The following is a 16,938-nucleotide window of genomic DNA, read 5'->3' on the forward strand; positions in this document are numbered from 1 at the left end:
TAGTTACATAGGTTTCTAGTCAATCACCTCAAATTAATAATGCTCATATGTATTTATCTAGTATTAATCTAAAGATGATTATAAATAAAAGATCTTTCGTACTCACCACTGACACTACTTAAAATCATATTTCCAGAGTTTCTTACTTCATCAAATTTTGCAAAGATTGTTTGCAACCTGTAAAGAACAACAACAACAAGAAAATACTTTTACATCTCTGAAACCTCCCAAGTTACTGGTAAAAACAGAAATCAGATGATCATCATATATAAAGCAGTAATACAGCATATAGAAAGGATTAAGAGTATCAAGAAGCAATTCCTAAATAACTCCTCTTCAGTTGAGCATCTTCACACAAATGCACAGAAAACTAAGTCAACTTAGCGAAGAACAAAACCGAGCATCATTATTAGCATGACTAAAAATAACTAAAATTCTAAAGTTCAGGTTCAGTAATAGTATATATTGTGTTCAGATGACTATGATATTACTCTGCACACAACACTAAAAGGCAACAATTTGAACTATGGAATGTTCATATGGGAAAAAAATAGGGATTACTATTTTATTTGTTCCGAGACAATTACTAGTTTTCCTCAAAATTTCCTCAGTTTTTTTATGAAAATATTTTTATTAGCACCTCCACAGGAAAAACAAACAAACGTATTCTAAACCTGAGGTACACCCCTCAGTTAGGTTCAACACAAACCACTGATTTAAACTCTCACAATAGAAAACACACTGCAAGTGGTTAACTACATGAAAACAGCAAAAAAAACCACCACCAAGAACACCCAAACAAAAAACCACACACACACACACAAAAAACAAAAAAAAGAAAAACCCAAACAAATCCCCCACCCTCTAGCTTTGCAATCTAGTCCCACAAAACAGAAAATGCTATTCAAGCAAGCAAGCTGTCAAAACAAACAACCATTTCTTACCACTTCTGCAGAAAACTCAAATAAAAGCAGTGGAAGTATCCCATAGAAAAAATGTGACCCACAAACTAACAAGTTTGCACTGACATAATACATTGTTCAGCTGCAAACAAGTCAGAACATCCTCTATGATTTCTCCAAAGACTCCTCTCCATTTCAGACTACTCAGAACATGGTAATACCTGTACCATGCATGTGATTTCTTAGCTACAAGACCAGCAGGACTGAATCCTGAACTTAAATGCAGAGCTATGAACTACAAATCACATGACAGTCTGCAACTCTCCGAACAGGTACAGTTCAGCTCATTACCAGCGCTGAAGCCTGTATTAGCCAATTCAACATTTGCTAGAAGAGCAAAAACTGAAAGGCTCCATTTACAACTCACAATCCAAACTATTTTAAGACAAACCAAGAAAAATGGCTAAGAACAGTGCTTGAGTATGAAAATTCTCACAATAAATAAAGGGGCAAAGTCAAGGACACACAAAGATTTAACTTCAACACCGCCTTATGCACACACCACTTTTACTCAATGACCCGTGTAGAGGCCGTGCGCTCTCACTGTGCACAGCCTACCTCCTCTGACACACTGCATACCCTCTCATGCACTAGTACCTCTTAATTAATAAGGAAGAACGGGATAAAATCATGAAAAGCAGACAGACAATAGTATACAAAGCCTGAGCCTTTGCCCCCACTTTCCAATTTTTTAGGGCTCTCAAGGTGTTATTTTTTACTTTTCAAATACTTCAAAGCTATCTGCTACAGAGCACGCTTCTCCTGGGCTTAACAGGCCCACAAACATGAACTACCCAGACTTAGCTGAAAATTCCACAAAAAGGCCTACTCTACTGCAAGCATCTAAAGAAACAAAACTAAAAAAAAAAACCTTAATCATTTAAGTCAATAACCTTTAACACAAACCAGCAGTTATCCTACCATCTCAACTTAACTCAGAACTATAAGTAGCTCAGCAGTAGTTTGCCTGATCTTCCCCTAACGTACTTGTCAGTCTTCCCTCTGGAACCTATTTTATCCTCTTCCTTTTGCACCAGCATTTTGTTTACAGCCATTGCAGCCACAGCAAAATCATGTTGTGGAGTTTATGGAGGTTGTGGAGTCTCCTCCAGTGATATTCAGAACCTGCCTGGATGCAATCCTGTGCAACCTGCTCTAGGTGAACATGCTTTAGCAGGGGGCTGGACTAAATGATTTCCAGTGGTCCCTTCCAACCCCAACCATTCTGTGAAAACAGCTGAAATGGCAGCAATTCACAAATCTCAGACATACACTGCTTTAATATTAAGCCTCAGTCTTTTAATTAAAAGGTCAATTTGTAAACCAAAGGCGATTTATACCGAAATGGGGGTTTTTTTGCACTTAACACTTGAAACAAGTTGTTACTGTATGCTTCTTTGGTACTAGCATTTACTGACGTCACATGGAATCCCATTAACATGCTACGTGCTTTCAAACCTACCAAGCGAGAGGCTCAAACACCAATCAATACACATCGTAATGCATTAAATGCCATCTTGCTTTCGTAAAAGGAAGTTAATGCATTTACTTTGCATGTACCATAGGAAGTATTTTTATTGTTTAACAGTGATTGCAGGTTGCCCTCAACGCTGCCAGATTCTCTACTAAACACTGCATTAACAGTTGGCCTGGTTAACAAGGAGGACTTCACACTACATCTGAAAGGCTGAAACTGTTATCCTGAGAGAAACTGAACAGGAAGACTAGAGAGATTAACAGATTTCCTTTAAAATTTCACCTTAATTTTTATATCCTGTTAGGTGGATGTTATGTATTTGGCACACATTTTAGAGGATTCAAAATAATAACAATAAAAAAATCATGCTTTTTTGAACTCAGTTTTCAAAAATGCTTTCCTGAGCATTTTAAATATAAGAGAAAAACAAAATGCTTCCTTATAAATACACTATAATAATACACACATTGACTCCCACTCTGGGCAAAATACCTGATAAACTACTAACTATGAACATTGAAAAATGTGTTTATCAGCAATGCATGCTATATAGTCAGTGTTGCAGGCTGGAGAACACAGTACTGCCACTCGTAAAGCTTTCAAAGCATGTCTTTATGACCAGAGGCACACAACATGCTATTTTGTCATAATTTTTAAAAAATTCCAGTAAAACGCAGCTGACAATATGGTCAAAGCACTACTGTAGATCTAGCCCTCTCTTTAGTACAGCTTACAGGAATTATAACTACAACCTTGCAGACTCTCGCAACAGTTTCTTCCTCCCTCTCCTCCTACTCAGCTCTTTATGCTACGGTCTTTCCACATTTCTTCACATAGCCACAGGCAGCAAGGCAGCATGGGCCAAAGTCTCTAAAATTACTGCAACTATGCTCAATTTAAGAACATTTACAGAAGTTCGACTTCTTGCAAAAGAGAACCTGGCCAAGAGGAATCCAAGAAAGTTTACAGGGCTGGGTGAAGACTGGTTTCGTTGTCATCACCAATGAGAAATGTTCTCTAAGAGCAGCAGCAGCACTACTCCTTTATCTCCTATCTGCAAGCCCAAGCCTGGATATGACATGTACAATCAATCAGTACGGTGATCCATCAATCCATACAAATACTATGTCACTAGTGAATAGAAGTATTATCTTCTTTCTCCAAAAAGGCACAGACAGGTCTTCTGCAACTTCACATACAGAAGGAAAAATCTCCATTGATGAAAGCCACATGTTCAGGACAGCGGGCCACTTCTGCATGGGCTGGGTGACTTTTGCTGCCTCAGTGAATGAATGAAAGTATGAGATCGCAGCACTTAAATGGGGGCTTTTGGCAACCTGCTAAACCCTCTCCTACAGCAGGCAACAGGTCTCTATCAAAGGATTAACATATTCTGGTGATTACGTTCAACAAGAGGAATACATGGCCTTCCCAGACAGCTTGAGCCAACATGCACACACATGGAAACACAGATGTTAGCGAAGAACATGAACTGCACTTCGAGACTGAAAAGCCATTATTTATGACCATGTTTCATAGAGTTTTGCACGACAGGCAGAGAGGGATGCCTAAAAGTTTGGACCTTGTGATGAAGAAGCAAGAAAGCACTGCTCCTCTGTCAACAGCAGGAGGATAAAGAAGATGAAAGGGTGGTAACTAGCCTGTTCTTCAGGTCTAAAGTGAGTCTAAAGCAGGAAATGGCCCATATGAAACCTTGTACTTTTTTCCCCTTACTTCCCCCTTCCAAAAAAAAAAAAGGTATTTTGCACAGACAGATGTCCACATCTGGCCACACAGATGGACCTCATCTACAACATGAACTAGACAGATTAAGTAGAATATGCATACCACATAAAATGCAGTATTCAGAAACGCACACTGTAAAGCGCTTTAACATTTCAGGATATGAATTTATGGCCCTAGACATAAGTACTAAACAGATAACTCGTTTTATACATTTATGTTTCTCAAGTAACAGTGGAAAAAGTTGTCAGATGACTTCCTGAAAGATCTTAAAAAGCTTTTAACACTCAAAGTAAGCAACTGCTATCCAGAGCCACATACACTATTTCCATTCAGGGAAGATCAGTCACACAGAATCCATACTGTAACAAATTCAATTTGGCCCATATAGAACAAAACCTGTTCACTGTTCTTGGTTCACAGCAGAAGAAATGTAACATCCGCTTCCAGTATTCACAAATGTATTAACACCAATATTTACAGGCCCAATACCAAAGGCTGCCAAACGCCTTTGGCAGAGACTTTAAAAGAGAAAGCAACATCCAAATTCCCAACCGCTGACCTGATACTGATTTTTTCTGAAAAAGGAATGTGCTTCAGGCAAAAAGCACATTATTATTCTGAGATTTTTAAGTTAAAAAGTAACAAATAAAGAAACTCACTGATTTTATTTATAAGCGATCTCACAAATTAATCTCTATGAAGAATAAAAAAGCACTGAAGAAAAACACAGCAGCAGTGAGTAAGAGTTGAACTACAGAAGTAAGATCCCATCTTCTTTTACTGAGTACCTGGGCTCCAACAAGCCAAATAACCTTCTCTAGAAAAATGCAGTGTTCTCCACAAAGGCAAACCTACCAGGTGCAGATTACAAAACCTTCTAAGCCTACTATTATTAAATTACTAACTACATTTGGATTTATATAAACACAACATGTATGTATCATTGGCATATTTAAGGAAGTTGAACAATTTCTCAAAACAATGCTTAATTAACTTTCCTGCCTTCCTTTCAGCAGACATGAGCTCTTGTTTTCAGTGCTTTAGGACAGAGTGCATTCAAGCTGCAACACAGGGATCTCTAATGTGTAATTTGTTATGTAAACTAAACAAGCCTACATTCTATTAAATCACACACACACACACCAAATACTGAATAGGGTTTTCTGCTCATATTTATGTTTATACACTATTTTTAATGCCCTGTCATATAGTGAAGTAGTGGCAGTGCAGTTCTTTAAGGCTGAACTCAACAACTGAAAGCAGCAGTGTCTGAACTACAGATTATCTGTAATACCTAAAACCCTTAAAACCTACCCAGACACACAAATATGAACACAGATTCCCCTCAAAGCAATGATATGATACACTATATCAAAGGTTTTTTTCTCACAGATCATAGCTCCTGCGTAACTGTATGAAAATTTTAATGTATGTAAGCTAAGGGAAAAATGACCAGTATGGGGGAGAAATATCTTAAACTAGGTCTGCCTCTGAAGGAACAACGATCTGAGCTACCACAGAGCTAATCTGTCTTTCCTGAGCTTTGTTAACTACATTGTTACTTCTGTGAAAGATTAAGAAAAGACTACAGGAACTCCGCTTTCTCTTGGCGATTAATGGGTCTGAGACTAGCAGCCTTGCTCTCAACTCAAATCATAGCTGCCCGCTTCATCCACACCTGAAAATTGCTGCAGAAGACAAAGCACCGAGACTCAGCTCACGTAGTATTTTACACTAGCCTTGGCTGTCAGGTGCAAAACTGTTGAGATTCAGTGGCAACAACCCCTTTAACATGAACCAAGTACAGCCTTGCTTCTTTATGTAAATACAAATGATACAACTATGCTTGCTTTCAGATCAGAGGGAATTTTGAATTCAACTGATTCAGGCAGTTGAAAGGACAATTTGGCACCTACTGCAACTAAATTAGCAGCTGTTGATTGCTTTGAGAAGACAAAGTTCCTATGGTGTTTCATCCTATTTGGATCCCAAGATTTACTCAGTTTGTATCACATGGAAATGTGAACAGGATTAGTGTAGAACCTAAACTTACGGACAGACCCAGCATTCATAGTACAAACAAAGGCTGCTGTTTTCTGTATTTTTTTGCTCTTACTCTCTGTTCCAAAAGATGTCCAAGACTATCCTACTGCAAGAAGGACCTTCTCTGGTATGTTTCAGTTATCTGCTATGAAACCCAATTGTTGGAACTGTAGAATATGGCTTAAATTTCTTGGTAACCATATAATCTCTTATTAATCTATAACTATGACAGCCATAGAATAGAATAGAATGTGTACAATTTCCCATTCCCACAGGCAGGGTAAACTTTTATCCAGACAGGCTGAACTCTGCCTGGAACGTGAAACAATAAATTCAGCACCATTATCCTATAGTATTTTGAACCCTACAAATAATCATTAAAAATTTGACTTAAGAGTTTTTTAGAAAGGTCTGATGAGGTATGGTATCCATTCTTACATTCTCTCCGAGACCATATATTAGATACATTCAGCTTCAGCAAAATCAAGCAGCAAGATGAAGACTCGAAGTGGTGCATTCATTGATAAAGGGTTAACACATTTTAAAAGGCGCAAAATGTTCTAATAAAGAATATTTTAAAGATTATATTGTATAAACAGTCTTCCCCGCTAAGTACAATTTTAAGCTCTGTCCAGCTGTCTTAAAGAAATCCTTATAAAGATAACAACAAAACAATGGCTACTTTTATTTCATATAAACTAATCTACACACAATACAGACAAGCCTTTAAATATTGGAATCACTTTTCAGAAAAAGGACCAAACTATGCATTTTCAAAAATTCCTTGCACTTTTGTGTCCTGCAATGGCATGTGTAACAGTTAAACCAATAAACACTCCTCCTGAATACTCCTTCCTCACTGAACTGCAGAAAGGCAACTTCAGAACTGGTGAGTAGTTATTTTGAAAAGCACCTCTCACCTCATTGTAGCCCATAAGCAGAACATAGGGTGGAAAGGATTGGTCTGATGCAATTAGCAAGAAGCAAGGGAGGACAATTTTTCCATTTTAAGTATCTTCAAGAAAGCAGCACCTTGTTGATTGGCCATACTTTCACTGCACACTCACACGTGTATGCACACACGTGTCCTCTCTCAAACATGCACAATACATCGAAAGTATTGATTTAAGCGCTTTGGTTGAGACTCTTCTACACTGAGGCAGAACAGCAACTCTAAAGGAACAAGATGTATGTATTCAAGTATTTTTCTAGTTATTTCTCCACTGCATTCAGTATATATTTGCTTAATTTTGAAACATTTTTCTACTTCTGTCCAACTCTCAGCTTCTCTTAAAGTCAGGGGATTTTAACTGGTGTATGTAATGCTGCTGTTCACCATACACCTGTATGCCTCTTCCAAGCAGAAAACCCAACAGCAAAAGAAAGTCAGGAATACTAGTAACATCATGACAGAAGCAAAACTAACTAGAAGATAAAATAAAGCTTGTAATAATTTTAAAACAAATGTTTTAGTGAGTTTAGAGTTCCAATAAAGAACACAGAACAGCTCAGGATTACGAAACTAAAACAGCTAACTCACCTTCCAGGAGGAATTCCTCTCTTCGTAAGATCTATTCGTACTTTTTCTCCCACATGTCTATAAACTTCTACAATGGCTAGTATGGCAGCATCTCTCACCTGTGAAAGTCATTTGAATTGTTAATTTCAGGGCTACAGGAATGAAAACAACATTTGCTGACAACCCACCAATAGTCCAGTTTCTATCAACCTGCATGCCAACTCATTTTACAAAACAGTTGAAACAGTGAGGATAGAAGGGAAAGTAAATACAACTGTTATTTCAAGATGGTATTTGTTCCAAGTTAGAGCATCTCCAGATGGTAAATTAAAAAATCCTAGAAATAACAGCTCTAGAGGGAGTTTCTGGGACTGACACAAGAATAATACCTGTGGAAAAAATGGACTTTTTTTAGGACTGTCACAGTGGGCAACACTTCCAGAAAAGTAAGTCCTTGCTCTCGGTCTTGACACTTGATCTTGTTTTCATCTGTTCATACACACTGCGAGGCCCTACTGGAAAACTAAGGACCTCACTGCCCCCAACAGCAGGCCAAAGCGATCGGCACATTCTTTACTTCCTTCAACAGGAATTAAGTGGCATCACATAAGCACAAGAAATGGAGTAAGACAAGACAGGAAACGGGGAATGAACAGTTGAAGCAAGGAGATGGAGTGCCTCTTGAAAAATTTCAAACCATAGTCATCAGAATAAAAACTGCCAAAAATGCATGTTAGTAAATGCCATTATTCTCTATAAAGAATTACTGGAATGACTTCAGTATTGTTCTTTGTAACAGTTCGAACTATACTCACAATTGCTTGATCAAGATATGAACTACATCTTTACTAATGATCAACAAACAAGACAAATTCTTAACATATTTTCTCTAGACTACAACAGGATTACTATGCTATACAGAGGAGACAAGGACTTTGCTGCTCCCTGAAAATAAGCAAAGACCTATCCTGTTTATTTGCCAATCTCCTACCAGTGCTACCCTTCTTCCTTACTTTTTTCCTAGCCTCTTATCTCAGACACAACTTCAGATCAAACAGAAATGGCTAAGATCTCTTGATTTAAGGTTCTCTGAAGTTCAGATGTCACCATCAGGAACTACATCTTGATTTTTCAATGCAGAGGTTTTTGCTTAATTAACTGATTTTAACTACAGTTCTTGCATGTGTTCAAATCCCATTTGGATTCCATTTAGGAAATTATTACACATGATAAAGTTAGTTAGCTTCAGCAAATTTGTCAGACTAGTACAGGTCTCATGCAGGGGGCCCCTTCTGGAGGCATTTCTTGTCAATAAGAATTTTTTTCCTTTCTTTCAACAAGCTCTGTAAGAAACAACTATTTTCAGTAATGACTAGTTTCAGCCTCTGAAGACAAAACCAAAGGGGCCAGTATATCACCACACGGCTGGCTTTGCAACTCCCATCTTCTAATGGAGGGACCAATTCAGAAGAAAATGGGTTTATTGTTTCTCATGGCAGAAAATAATGATCTTTTGTATACTAACAAGCCCATTGACTTTTCTTAAATGTCTACATTTATTTTGCTTTCATTCCTCTGTCAAAGTATAGTTGAAGTACTAGCAAGTAATGAAAGCCTTACCTGACTATTTGAGTCACCGAACACTGTACACAGATGCGGTACCAACTTGCTGAGGATTAACGGCTGTGCACCATAACTAAAAGAAAAAAAAGTTAAATGTTTATTTTTTTTTTTTTTAACAGAAAAACAGAAAATGCTTTATGCAGAAGTGAACTTCTAGCTTAGCATAGATAAAATACAAACTGACATCAATCAAGCTCCCTCTCTCTCTTACTAGTCCTTTGTCTACTTTTAAATAAGACAAAAATACTGTACCTTTAGGTTTTCTTTCAGAAAGCTCACAAATTGCTTGATTTTCCCCCATTTATTAATTTAATTGAATCAGACTTCCTAAAGTATTAATTTCAGAGAAAAATTGCACTCAGAAGGATAGAACCTTTATGTCTCCATAGAAACAAAAAGCTTACATGTTTAAGGTAGCAATAAGACACAAACACACTCCTTCTCGGGATCGGTAATTCTTGTGTTTAAAACCAATGACAAGGCGTTCCCAAATGTACTATGAAAACAGAAATAATTGTCTTTGATTAGCAGCAGCACAACACAATGTAATTCTACTTATACTTCATAATTACATTCATAACAGTTGAAAAACAAAAAAAAAAAAAACAAACACAAACCAGGAAACAGGTCCACTGGAAAAGTAAAAGCACTTTTCAGATGAAATTAACTACTAAAAAAAAACAGTATGGAACAAAACACAGATTATTCTTACACAAAAAACAATTTCTAAAAAGCATCCATCAGAAATCTAGTTGAGTATTTTTATTGTTTGAAAAACATCTCTTAAACACATGCAGAATTCTTAGAGTTAACACACATAAAACAAACATTAACATTACAAACTACTGACTCAAACTGAAGTTGCTATATTCTTTATCCTTCATGTTGTTTCCCAGAGAAAATTTCCTCTCACCCATTTTAGCTCATCCTTATCCATACTCCTGTTGCCCGCTTCTCCCCTACTTTTGCTTTAAATTAATTTCTTCTTCATTTTTTAGTTATTTCTTGCCCATTCATTTTAAATCCTTTGCTTCCATTTTTGTTCTGTTTTCGTTTCTCCTTTTGTGCGGGTGCCACTTCCTGTACTACAACACTCTGGGCTCGCTAAACACTAAACCCTCATTTACCTTCTTGCGCACTCGTTTTTCATTGCCTGCCTTCAGCCTTTCCCTCCTCCGTTTATTTTTTTTACCTTTCCATCTCCTTCCTGTTCTCTAGCTGTACCTTAAGAGTGCAAGAAGCGTAAACACGAAGCTTACGAGAGCAGGGATTCTCAGTGGTGTTTCAGAGCAGATGCACAGACTCAAACTGCAACTCGCCCAGCTGCAGCGCTGCCATTACAGCCGCAGCCCGCCAGCATCCAGCATCCGCGGGGAGCGTTGCCTAGCGATGGCTGCACACTGGCAACAGCACATTTTGCAGCCCAGACACCACCCTCATGCCTACCCCCGACTGCTGCAATTGCAACCTATCATGATTCCGTACAAATCTCCTAAAATCAGGATTGCAAAAATGTGCATATAATATTTGGCTTTCAAAAAAAGAAAAATCAACAAACCCACAACACACCACCTCACAGTTATTGATCAACAAAACCAGACAGTGTAAGAGCTGGAATACTGCATCCTCTGTATTAATGCGATAGCACACTTGATAACAGGCACAACATTTTCCAGTTAGAGACCTGCTTGATCATGATCACCCATCTGTGGTTACTTGTTTGGTTGGTTTATACCTCATCACATTTATAGAAAGCAAACCTTAGACAAGCAGGATATTGCTTGCCCAAACTGCACAGCTTAACACCAAAACCCAGGATTTTACAGAAGAAAACATCCTTCCAATTAACCTACTATTCCAGACAAATACAGGAAAAGGAAAATCTCACTGTGAAGTATACAAAAATACAGATAGAGAGGGAACTCTCAAGCACTGAAACAAAGTAGACAGAAAAGAAAATTTAGTCTTTCACTAAATTAACCCTACTCTAAAGAATTGAATTCTTCTAAACAAAGAAATTCAAATGGCTGCTTAGAAATTTCAACTCTCATGACTTGCTAGCAACAGTTGGTGTCAACCTCCTTATGTCCCATTCATGCATTTATACCACCTATATTCTTATTTTTAAGCTTTCCAACCCATAACCACCTACATCTAATCCTTTACAAAAAAAAAAAAACAAAACCACACCAACCAAACAAAAAGCCAAACACGGCTGAAAAAAGAAAAGGGACCTGGCAACAAGACAAACTATTATTCAACAACATACTAGAACAGACAAGATGAACTGATTGGAAAGGAACTTACAGGAGTTATCCCAGAAAAATTATTCCACCCAACTCTTCATGTTTCTCTGCAGCAAAGGGAGCCTAAACCTCTGTATTTCAGTGTTGGAGGCACAGGAAAGACTTCTCTGTTTTGGTCCCTGTTGTGAGGATGATTGATGCTTTTCATCCAAATTTTTAGTGACACATAAGCGATCCTGAGAGCAGACAACTGAAGCCAGGTTTCTCCTGCCCTAGGGGAGTTACCAGAAAAGCCATACCTTCTCTTACTTAAAGACACGATTCCTTGAACCCCATGGACCTTGTATTCTTTCTGACACTGAGTAAGCTTCAAATGGGATGGAAGCTTCTTTCCATCACCTCAGTGTACAGCTCCTCAGAAACTGAAAGATGGACCAGTAATCTACAACTCTTTCATGATGAGCATCTAGCACGAAGCAACAGTCGCCATATTCTTTATCAGCAATTGTTGAAATCAAAGTGTCTCCAAGATGCTTTGCTGCACATTCATCCAAATGTTACCATAAAGGCAGGTGTACCATGAGGTCAGCATGCCAGGCACTTGGGAGCATCCTGGGCACAGGAACAAGTCACTCACTAACTACTTGCACTTAGGCATGAAAAAAAGCTGCAAAGCCTCTTTATCAATGCACACAATCAAAACTTAATGTCGGGAAAAGGTAAAGGCACACCTTTGTGAACGACACTACTAGATTTAGATGCCTAAATCCCAGTCAGATCTGTGACCAAATAATGTGACAGAATGCCTCATGTCGGAAAGGAGATTAGTGTGTTTCTGTAGTGGCCTAACATGCTACCTGCTTTCCCGCTCAGGCATACAAAGCAACACAAAACAATTTTCTCACTGCAGATCGAGTCTGCAAAATCTTATTCCCTGCATACAAACATTCAAACCCGTATCTATGAATAAAGAAAGCCAGGAATTAGCATGCAAAAGAACCTCTTTTTTGTTCACAAAAAATAGGACGTTCACTATTAACTTCTGCACTTAATACCCTGAAACAGATTTTCTTCAGAAATTAAAAACTCAAATAATAAGTTCATACTGACAACCAGGTTCCTTTGAGTTTCAAATAACATCATTGATCAAACAATATAATCCTGTTAAACAATCCTACATTTTTCAGACTCACAGAGCAGAGATTTAAGATTTAGCACTTGGAAGCCACATAACAGAACTCTAAAAAGATTTGCTTAACTTAAACTTCAACCTAAGACAAGTCAGAGGGCAACTTGTCCCCACCTAAGTTTGTCCAAGGTTCACACAGCATGTTTGTCATACATCTAGAAAGTCAGATTTAAGTTAGAAAGTACCATCTCAACTGCAGGACTACTCCTACATGTTGAAGTACAAAGCTAGTTTTAAAATAAATTCAGAGTTAAATAAATTTAGTTATTCTCATTATGCAAACTCAAGCCCAGGAGGATGCTTCTAACATGATTTAATTAACAAAGTCCTGCCACATGACATGAAAACATCTACTCAGAATTTACCTATGATATGCAAAAACTGCAGATTGTACTGTGCCAGATTTTTATCTCTAGCTGAACAATGCATGAGCATCAATCCATTAAGAATATCCTTAACATTTACACCATTAACAGTCACCATTACTTTGTAACATATTCAAAGTCAAGATTGTACATAAGTCACAAGCTCACTGGAGGCCTCCATCTATATCTATATTAAGTAATCATACCATGGGCGGTGCTGCTTCATCCATCAATTTCAATATAAGATTCTGTGCTTGCTCTCGAACTTGGTCTTTGGCATCTCCCATACGATCTATCAAAGGCAGGAGAACTACAAGAGAGGGGAAGAAGAAAAAGAAAAAAGATTAAACACCCAATGAAGTTTTTCTAATACTTAAGGATATTTCCTGAAACAGATTTAAGATACATTTCTGAGTACGTTATGAGACTAACAACAAATGCACTGGATTGAAATTGAAGAAAATAGTACCTTCCAACAGGCTAAAAAGAAAGCAAGCTTCTTGCCTTAAAAACTGTATGAATTACTTCAATTTTATCTTCAAAAAGTACTCTAGTAGCTTCTGAATGTCTGTGTTTTCTGTAAAATAACACTAGGCCTGGTGAGTTTAAACATCAGCGGGATTTTGCTGTTTAATTACAAATATTTTTTTAAAATCCTCCTAGTCACACAGTGTATTTTCTATAAACTTGGCCTTACTTCAGTAAGTACTGATACTGCAGTATCATAACAGTTACTATTGCATGATATCTGATGATTTCACATACTAAAAATCAGAACCCACTCAAAATGAAGGGATTTGCTAATTCTTCTCACTTACCCAGAGAGAAGTTTATAACTACATCAGATACACAAATTAATGTTATGCTATTTAGGAAAATTATCTGAATGAATGCCTAGATCAGCATTATGCAAGGCACCTTGCCATACTGGTTCCCAGTCCTCCATCTGGGCCTACACATGTGCTCGGTGAGGTTCTTCCCCCCCAGAGCTTTTGGTACAAGCCCTTCAAAATGAGGGGTGATGCACACCAAGTGTGCCGCCTTCTTTCAGGAAGTACAACTGACACGGGATCCGCACAGATGTCATCTCGCAAGGGTCAGTGCTTTTAAAGTTACTGTAAGCACATGAAACACCAGCTAGAAAAAGCAGTCTCACATGCTACCAGTAACATATACCCGCCAACAGCTCAACCTTCTGCGTTTGCTTTTGTTTCTGATCTGATCCATGGTTTTCTAACAGCTGCAAGTATCAGTCAGGTAACCTAGGTGGAACTTACTCAACACAGTCCACCACACCCACCCAGCCCACCCTTCTGTTCCTGCACTTCAGTTAAGCTGGGGCTAAGCCTGCAATTGCCATACCACTTATTCCAAACATCTAAAGCTGACATAGTATTTACCTTGAGTCTCTTTGAGACTTGCTCATATTCCAACAACAACAAAAAAGATACAGTAACAGCTAAAATCACATTTGTCTGCACTTGGTGTTACATGTCAGAACACCTGAGAGTATTTTCCACTTGCTGCCTGACCTCTCTCAGCTGCTGGCTGCTATAAAATTAATTTTCCTATTCTAACAGAACAAGTAACTGTATCACCTGTTTTTTGAAAGGGAGATCTGAAAGAATTTTAACAGTACTTAATCATTTTACAGCAATAACTAAACAATTGAGCTGCCAGCAGAAGTAAGGGAACAGAACCAGTAACTCAGGAGATCTCCTCAGTCCTCTGTTCCTACATTAAATCCAGCAGCCATTTCTGTACCATCATTATTGCTGGACAAATACACAGCTGAAGTTTCAACCTCCCCTCCTGCTGCATCTGAACACTTTCTAATTGTTCTAATTATACATTTAGTTCTACCAGCTCTGGATATGCCACTGGCATCTTTAGCTATCAAATTTTTGCATTTTTCATCCATCTTCTTTTCCCATTCCCTGCTGAATAAATTATTACAGCTACTTTCATTTTACGGTTTCAAGAGAAGGATTTGTGTTTTTTTGTTTTGGGTTGGGGTTTTTGTTGTTGCTTTGGTGTGGGTGTTAGTTTTTTTGTTTTCATTTGGTTTTTTGAGGGATGTTTTTGTTTGGTTTGGCTTTCCTTCCATTTTATGAACGCAGAGGAAACATCCAGAATTCAAGAAGTGATTTTTGGGAGTACACAGCTGACCTCTCGTAAACATCCCATCACTCATACACTCACTGATTACGTTTTTCTTGCCAACAGTACTTTTCATTACTGTTTTCAGCACTTCTAAACTGACCTTTTACCCATACCATATGTTACGGGTGAGGTCTGCTACATTAACCTGACTGTTGGGCAGCTGAAGGCAACTCCGGCTTTGCAGAGAGGGAAACAACACAGCCACTGAGAAGCTGGTTCCAGTGGAGGGAAACACAGCGAGTGCCAGTCCTGCAGGAACACGGCTCCTTTGTGACTAATTAGCACACTGAGTCAGTTGACAGAGCTGCAGATAACAGGGCTCGACTCATATCACCAAGGCAAGCACAGAGAACAGCTACTAGAGGCTGCTGAACAAAGATGAGGTCACCGAGTTAAACTATGCTATGACGCAACCTGCAGACTTCAGCACACACAACTACTGAACACGCCGCCAGCCTTTGTCACTTGTGGAGCTCTGACAGAGAGAGAACCTGCTGTGGGAGCTGTTAAAGGACCCAGATGTCTGCAGCCTTGACTTGTTTTTCCCCTAAATCTCAAGTTTCTTTAAGACCCCATAAGGTGGCATGACACATTTTGTTTGCATAAGGCAAATGAAATTAGGCTGTTGAATGCTGGCAGCCACCAGCTGGTTTTCAGTTTGGTAGGTCAACTTTTCTGACAAAATAAGGTCCAACAAGAAATTATTTGAAGTTGATTGCCTGTTGATGAAGTTTCAGAATGCCCAACCAGAGGGGATCTTCACCAAACATATTTAAATCTGAATACCTAATGCCTTTGTCACTTTTCCCCCAAATATTAAAGATACATCTAGGGAGAGCTATAGTGAAAAACAGTTTAACTGCATTAGCTGTCCTTTATATGAATGAGTGGGAAACATCTTTCCAGATAACAATTCTGACATTTGGGACACTCAGGGCCATCCCAGCATCCTGTTTTGCTGATCAACCTTCTCCAAGCCTCCTGGCGTCTCCTTACTCCTCTCTAGTCTTCCCCACCAACATCAGAGCACAAAAAACTTGGAGTTATCATAAGAAACCTCATCTAAGCTCAAAGCAAGCAATTACAACTTAGCATCAAAAATGACAGTACAATACAGGCTTTCTGCATCAAGATAAGCTAGTGCTGCCACTAGAAAGCAGCAGCTTTGCCTGCTCACTACACCACATCCTGGTTCCCCCTCACAGCCCATACCACCCCTTGTATCAATATTTGTCTGTGTACAAAGTGAACTCAGGACAGAATTCAGGCATCCGAGATGATACACACGTCAATCAAAAGCATGAGCGAAGAGGTATGTTGGAACTGAGCCAACAGGAACTGCCTGTGCAGGTTTTTGCACCTTAGGAATCGTCTACTGGGTGTTTGCGCACTAAGATTCTACAAAAAATTTTTACCTTGGCCAGCTTTAGGAAGGTTTCTATCCCTACCAGGAACAGCAGAAGTCATACTTGCAATACAAAGGCACCCTTTACCAAAATCAGGTTTATGCTTTAGAAGATTACAGCACTAATATATCCCAAAGAATGGATGACCAGAAAATACATCACTAAGGACAATGCTTTTTTATTTCTCCAACTTCATTCC

The 16,938-nt window shown here is 38.5% G+C and overlaps 1 protein-coding gene across 25 annotated transcripts in view; it reads right to left on the reverse strand.

The window, feature by feature from the left end:
- Nucleotides 1-16,938, reverse strand: part of CLASP2 (cytoplasmic linker associated protein 2) — a 146,738-nt gene that overhangs the window by 109,529 nt on the left and 20,271 nt on the right. For 21 of the 25 annotated variants that reach the window (XM_056338800.1, XM_056338797.1, XM_056338806.1 and 18 more), the window contains exons 3-7: nucleotides 13,377-13,480; nucleotides 9,775-9,866; nucleotides 9,368-9,443; nucleotides 7,769-7,866; nucleotides 107-177 (exon numbers count right to left, since the gene is read on the reverse strand). In XM_056338800.1, the coding sequence (XP_056194775.1) occupies nucleotides 107-177; nucleotides 7,769-7,866; nucleotides 9,368-9,443; nucleotides 9,775-9,866; nucleotides 13,377-13,480 (441 nt within the window). Of the gene's footprint in view, nucleotides 1-106; nucleotides 178-7,768; nucleotides 7,867-9,367; nucleotides 9,444-9,774; nucleotides 9,867-10,283; nucleotides 10,323-10,629; nucleotides 10,698-11,677; nucleotides 11,710-13,376; nucleotides 13,481-16,938 lie in introns of those variants that run through there. The other 4 variants (XM_056338828.1, XM_056338826.1, XM_056338825.1 and 1 more) reach the window with 4 other exon arrangements.

Source organism: Falco biarmicus, chromosome 4 (genome assembly GCF_023638135.1).
Source record: "Falco biarmicus isolate bFalBia1 chromosome 4, bFalBia1.pri, whole genome shotgun sequence".
Classification (NCBI taxonomy): Eukaryota; Metazoa; Chordata; class Aves; order Falconiformes; family Falconidae; genus Falco; species Falco biarmicus.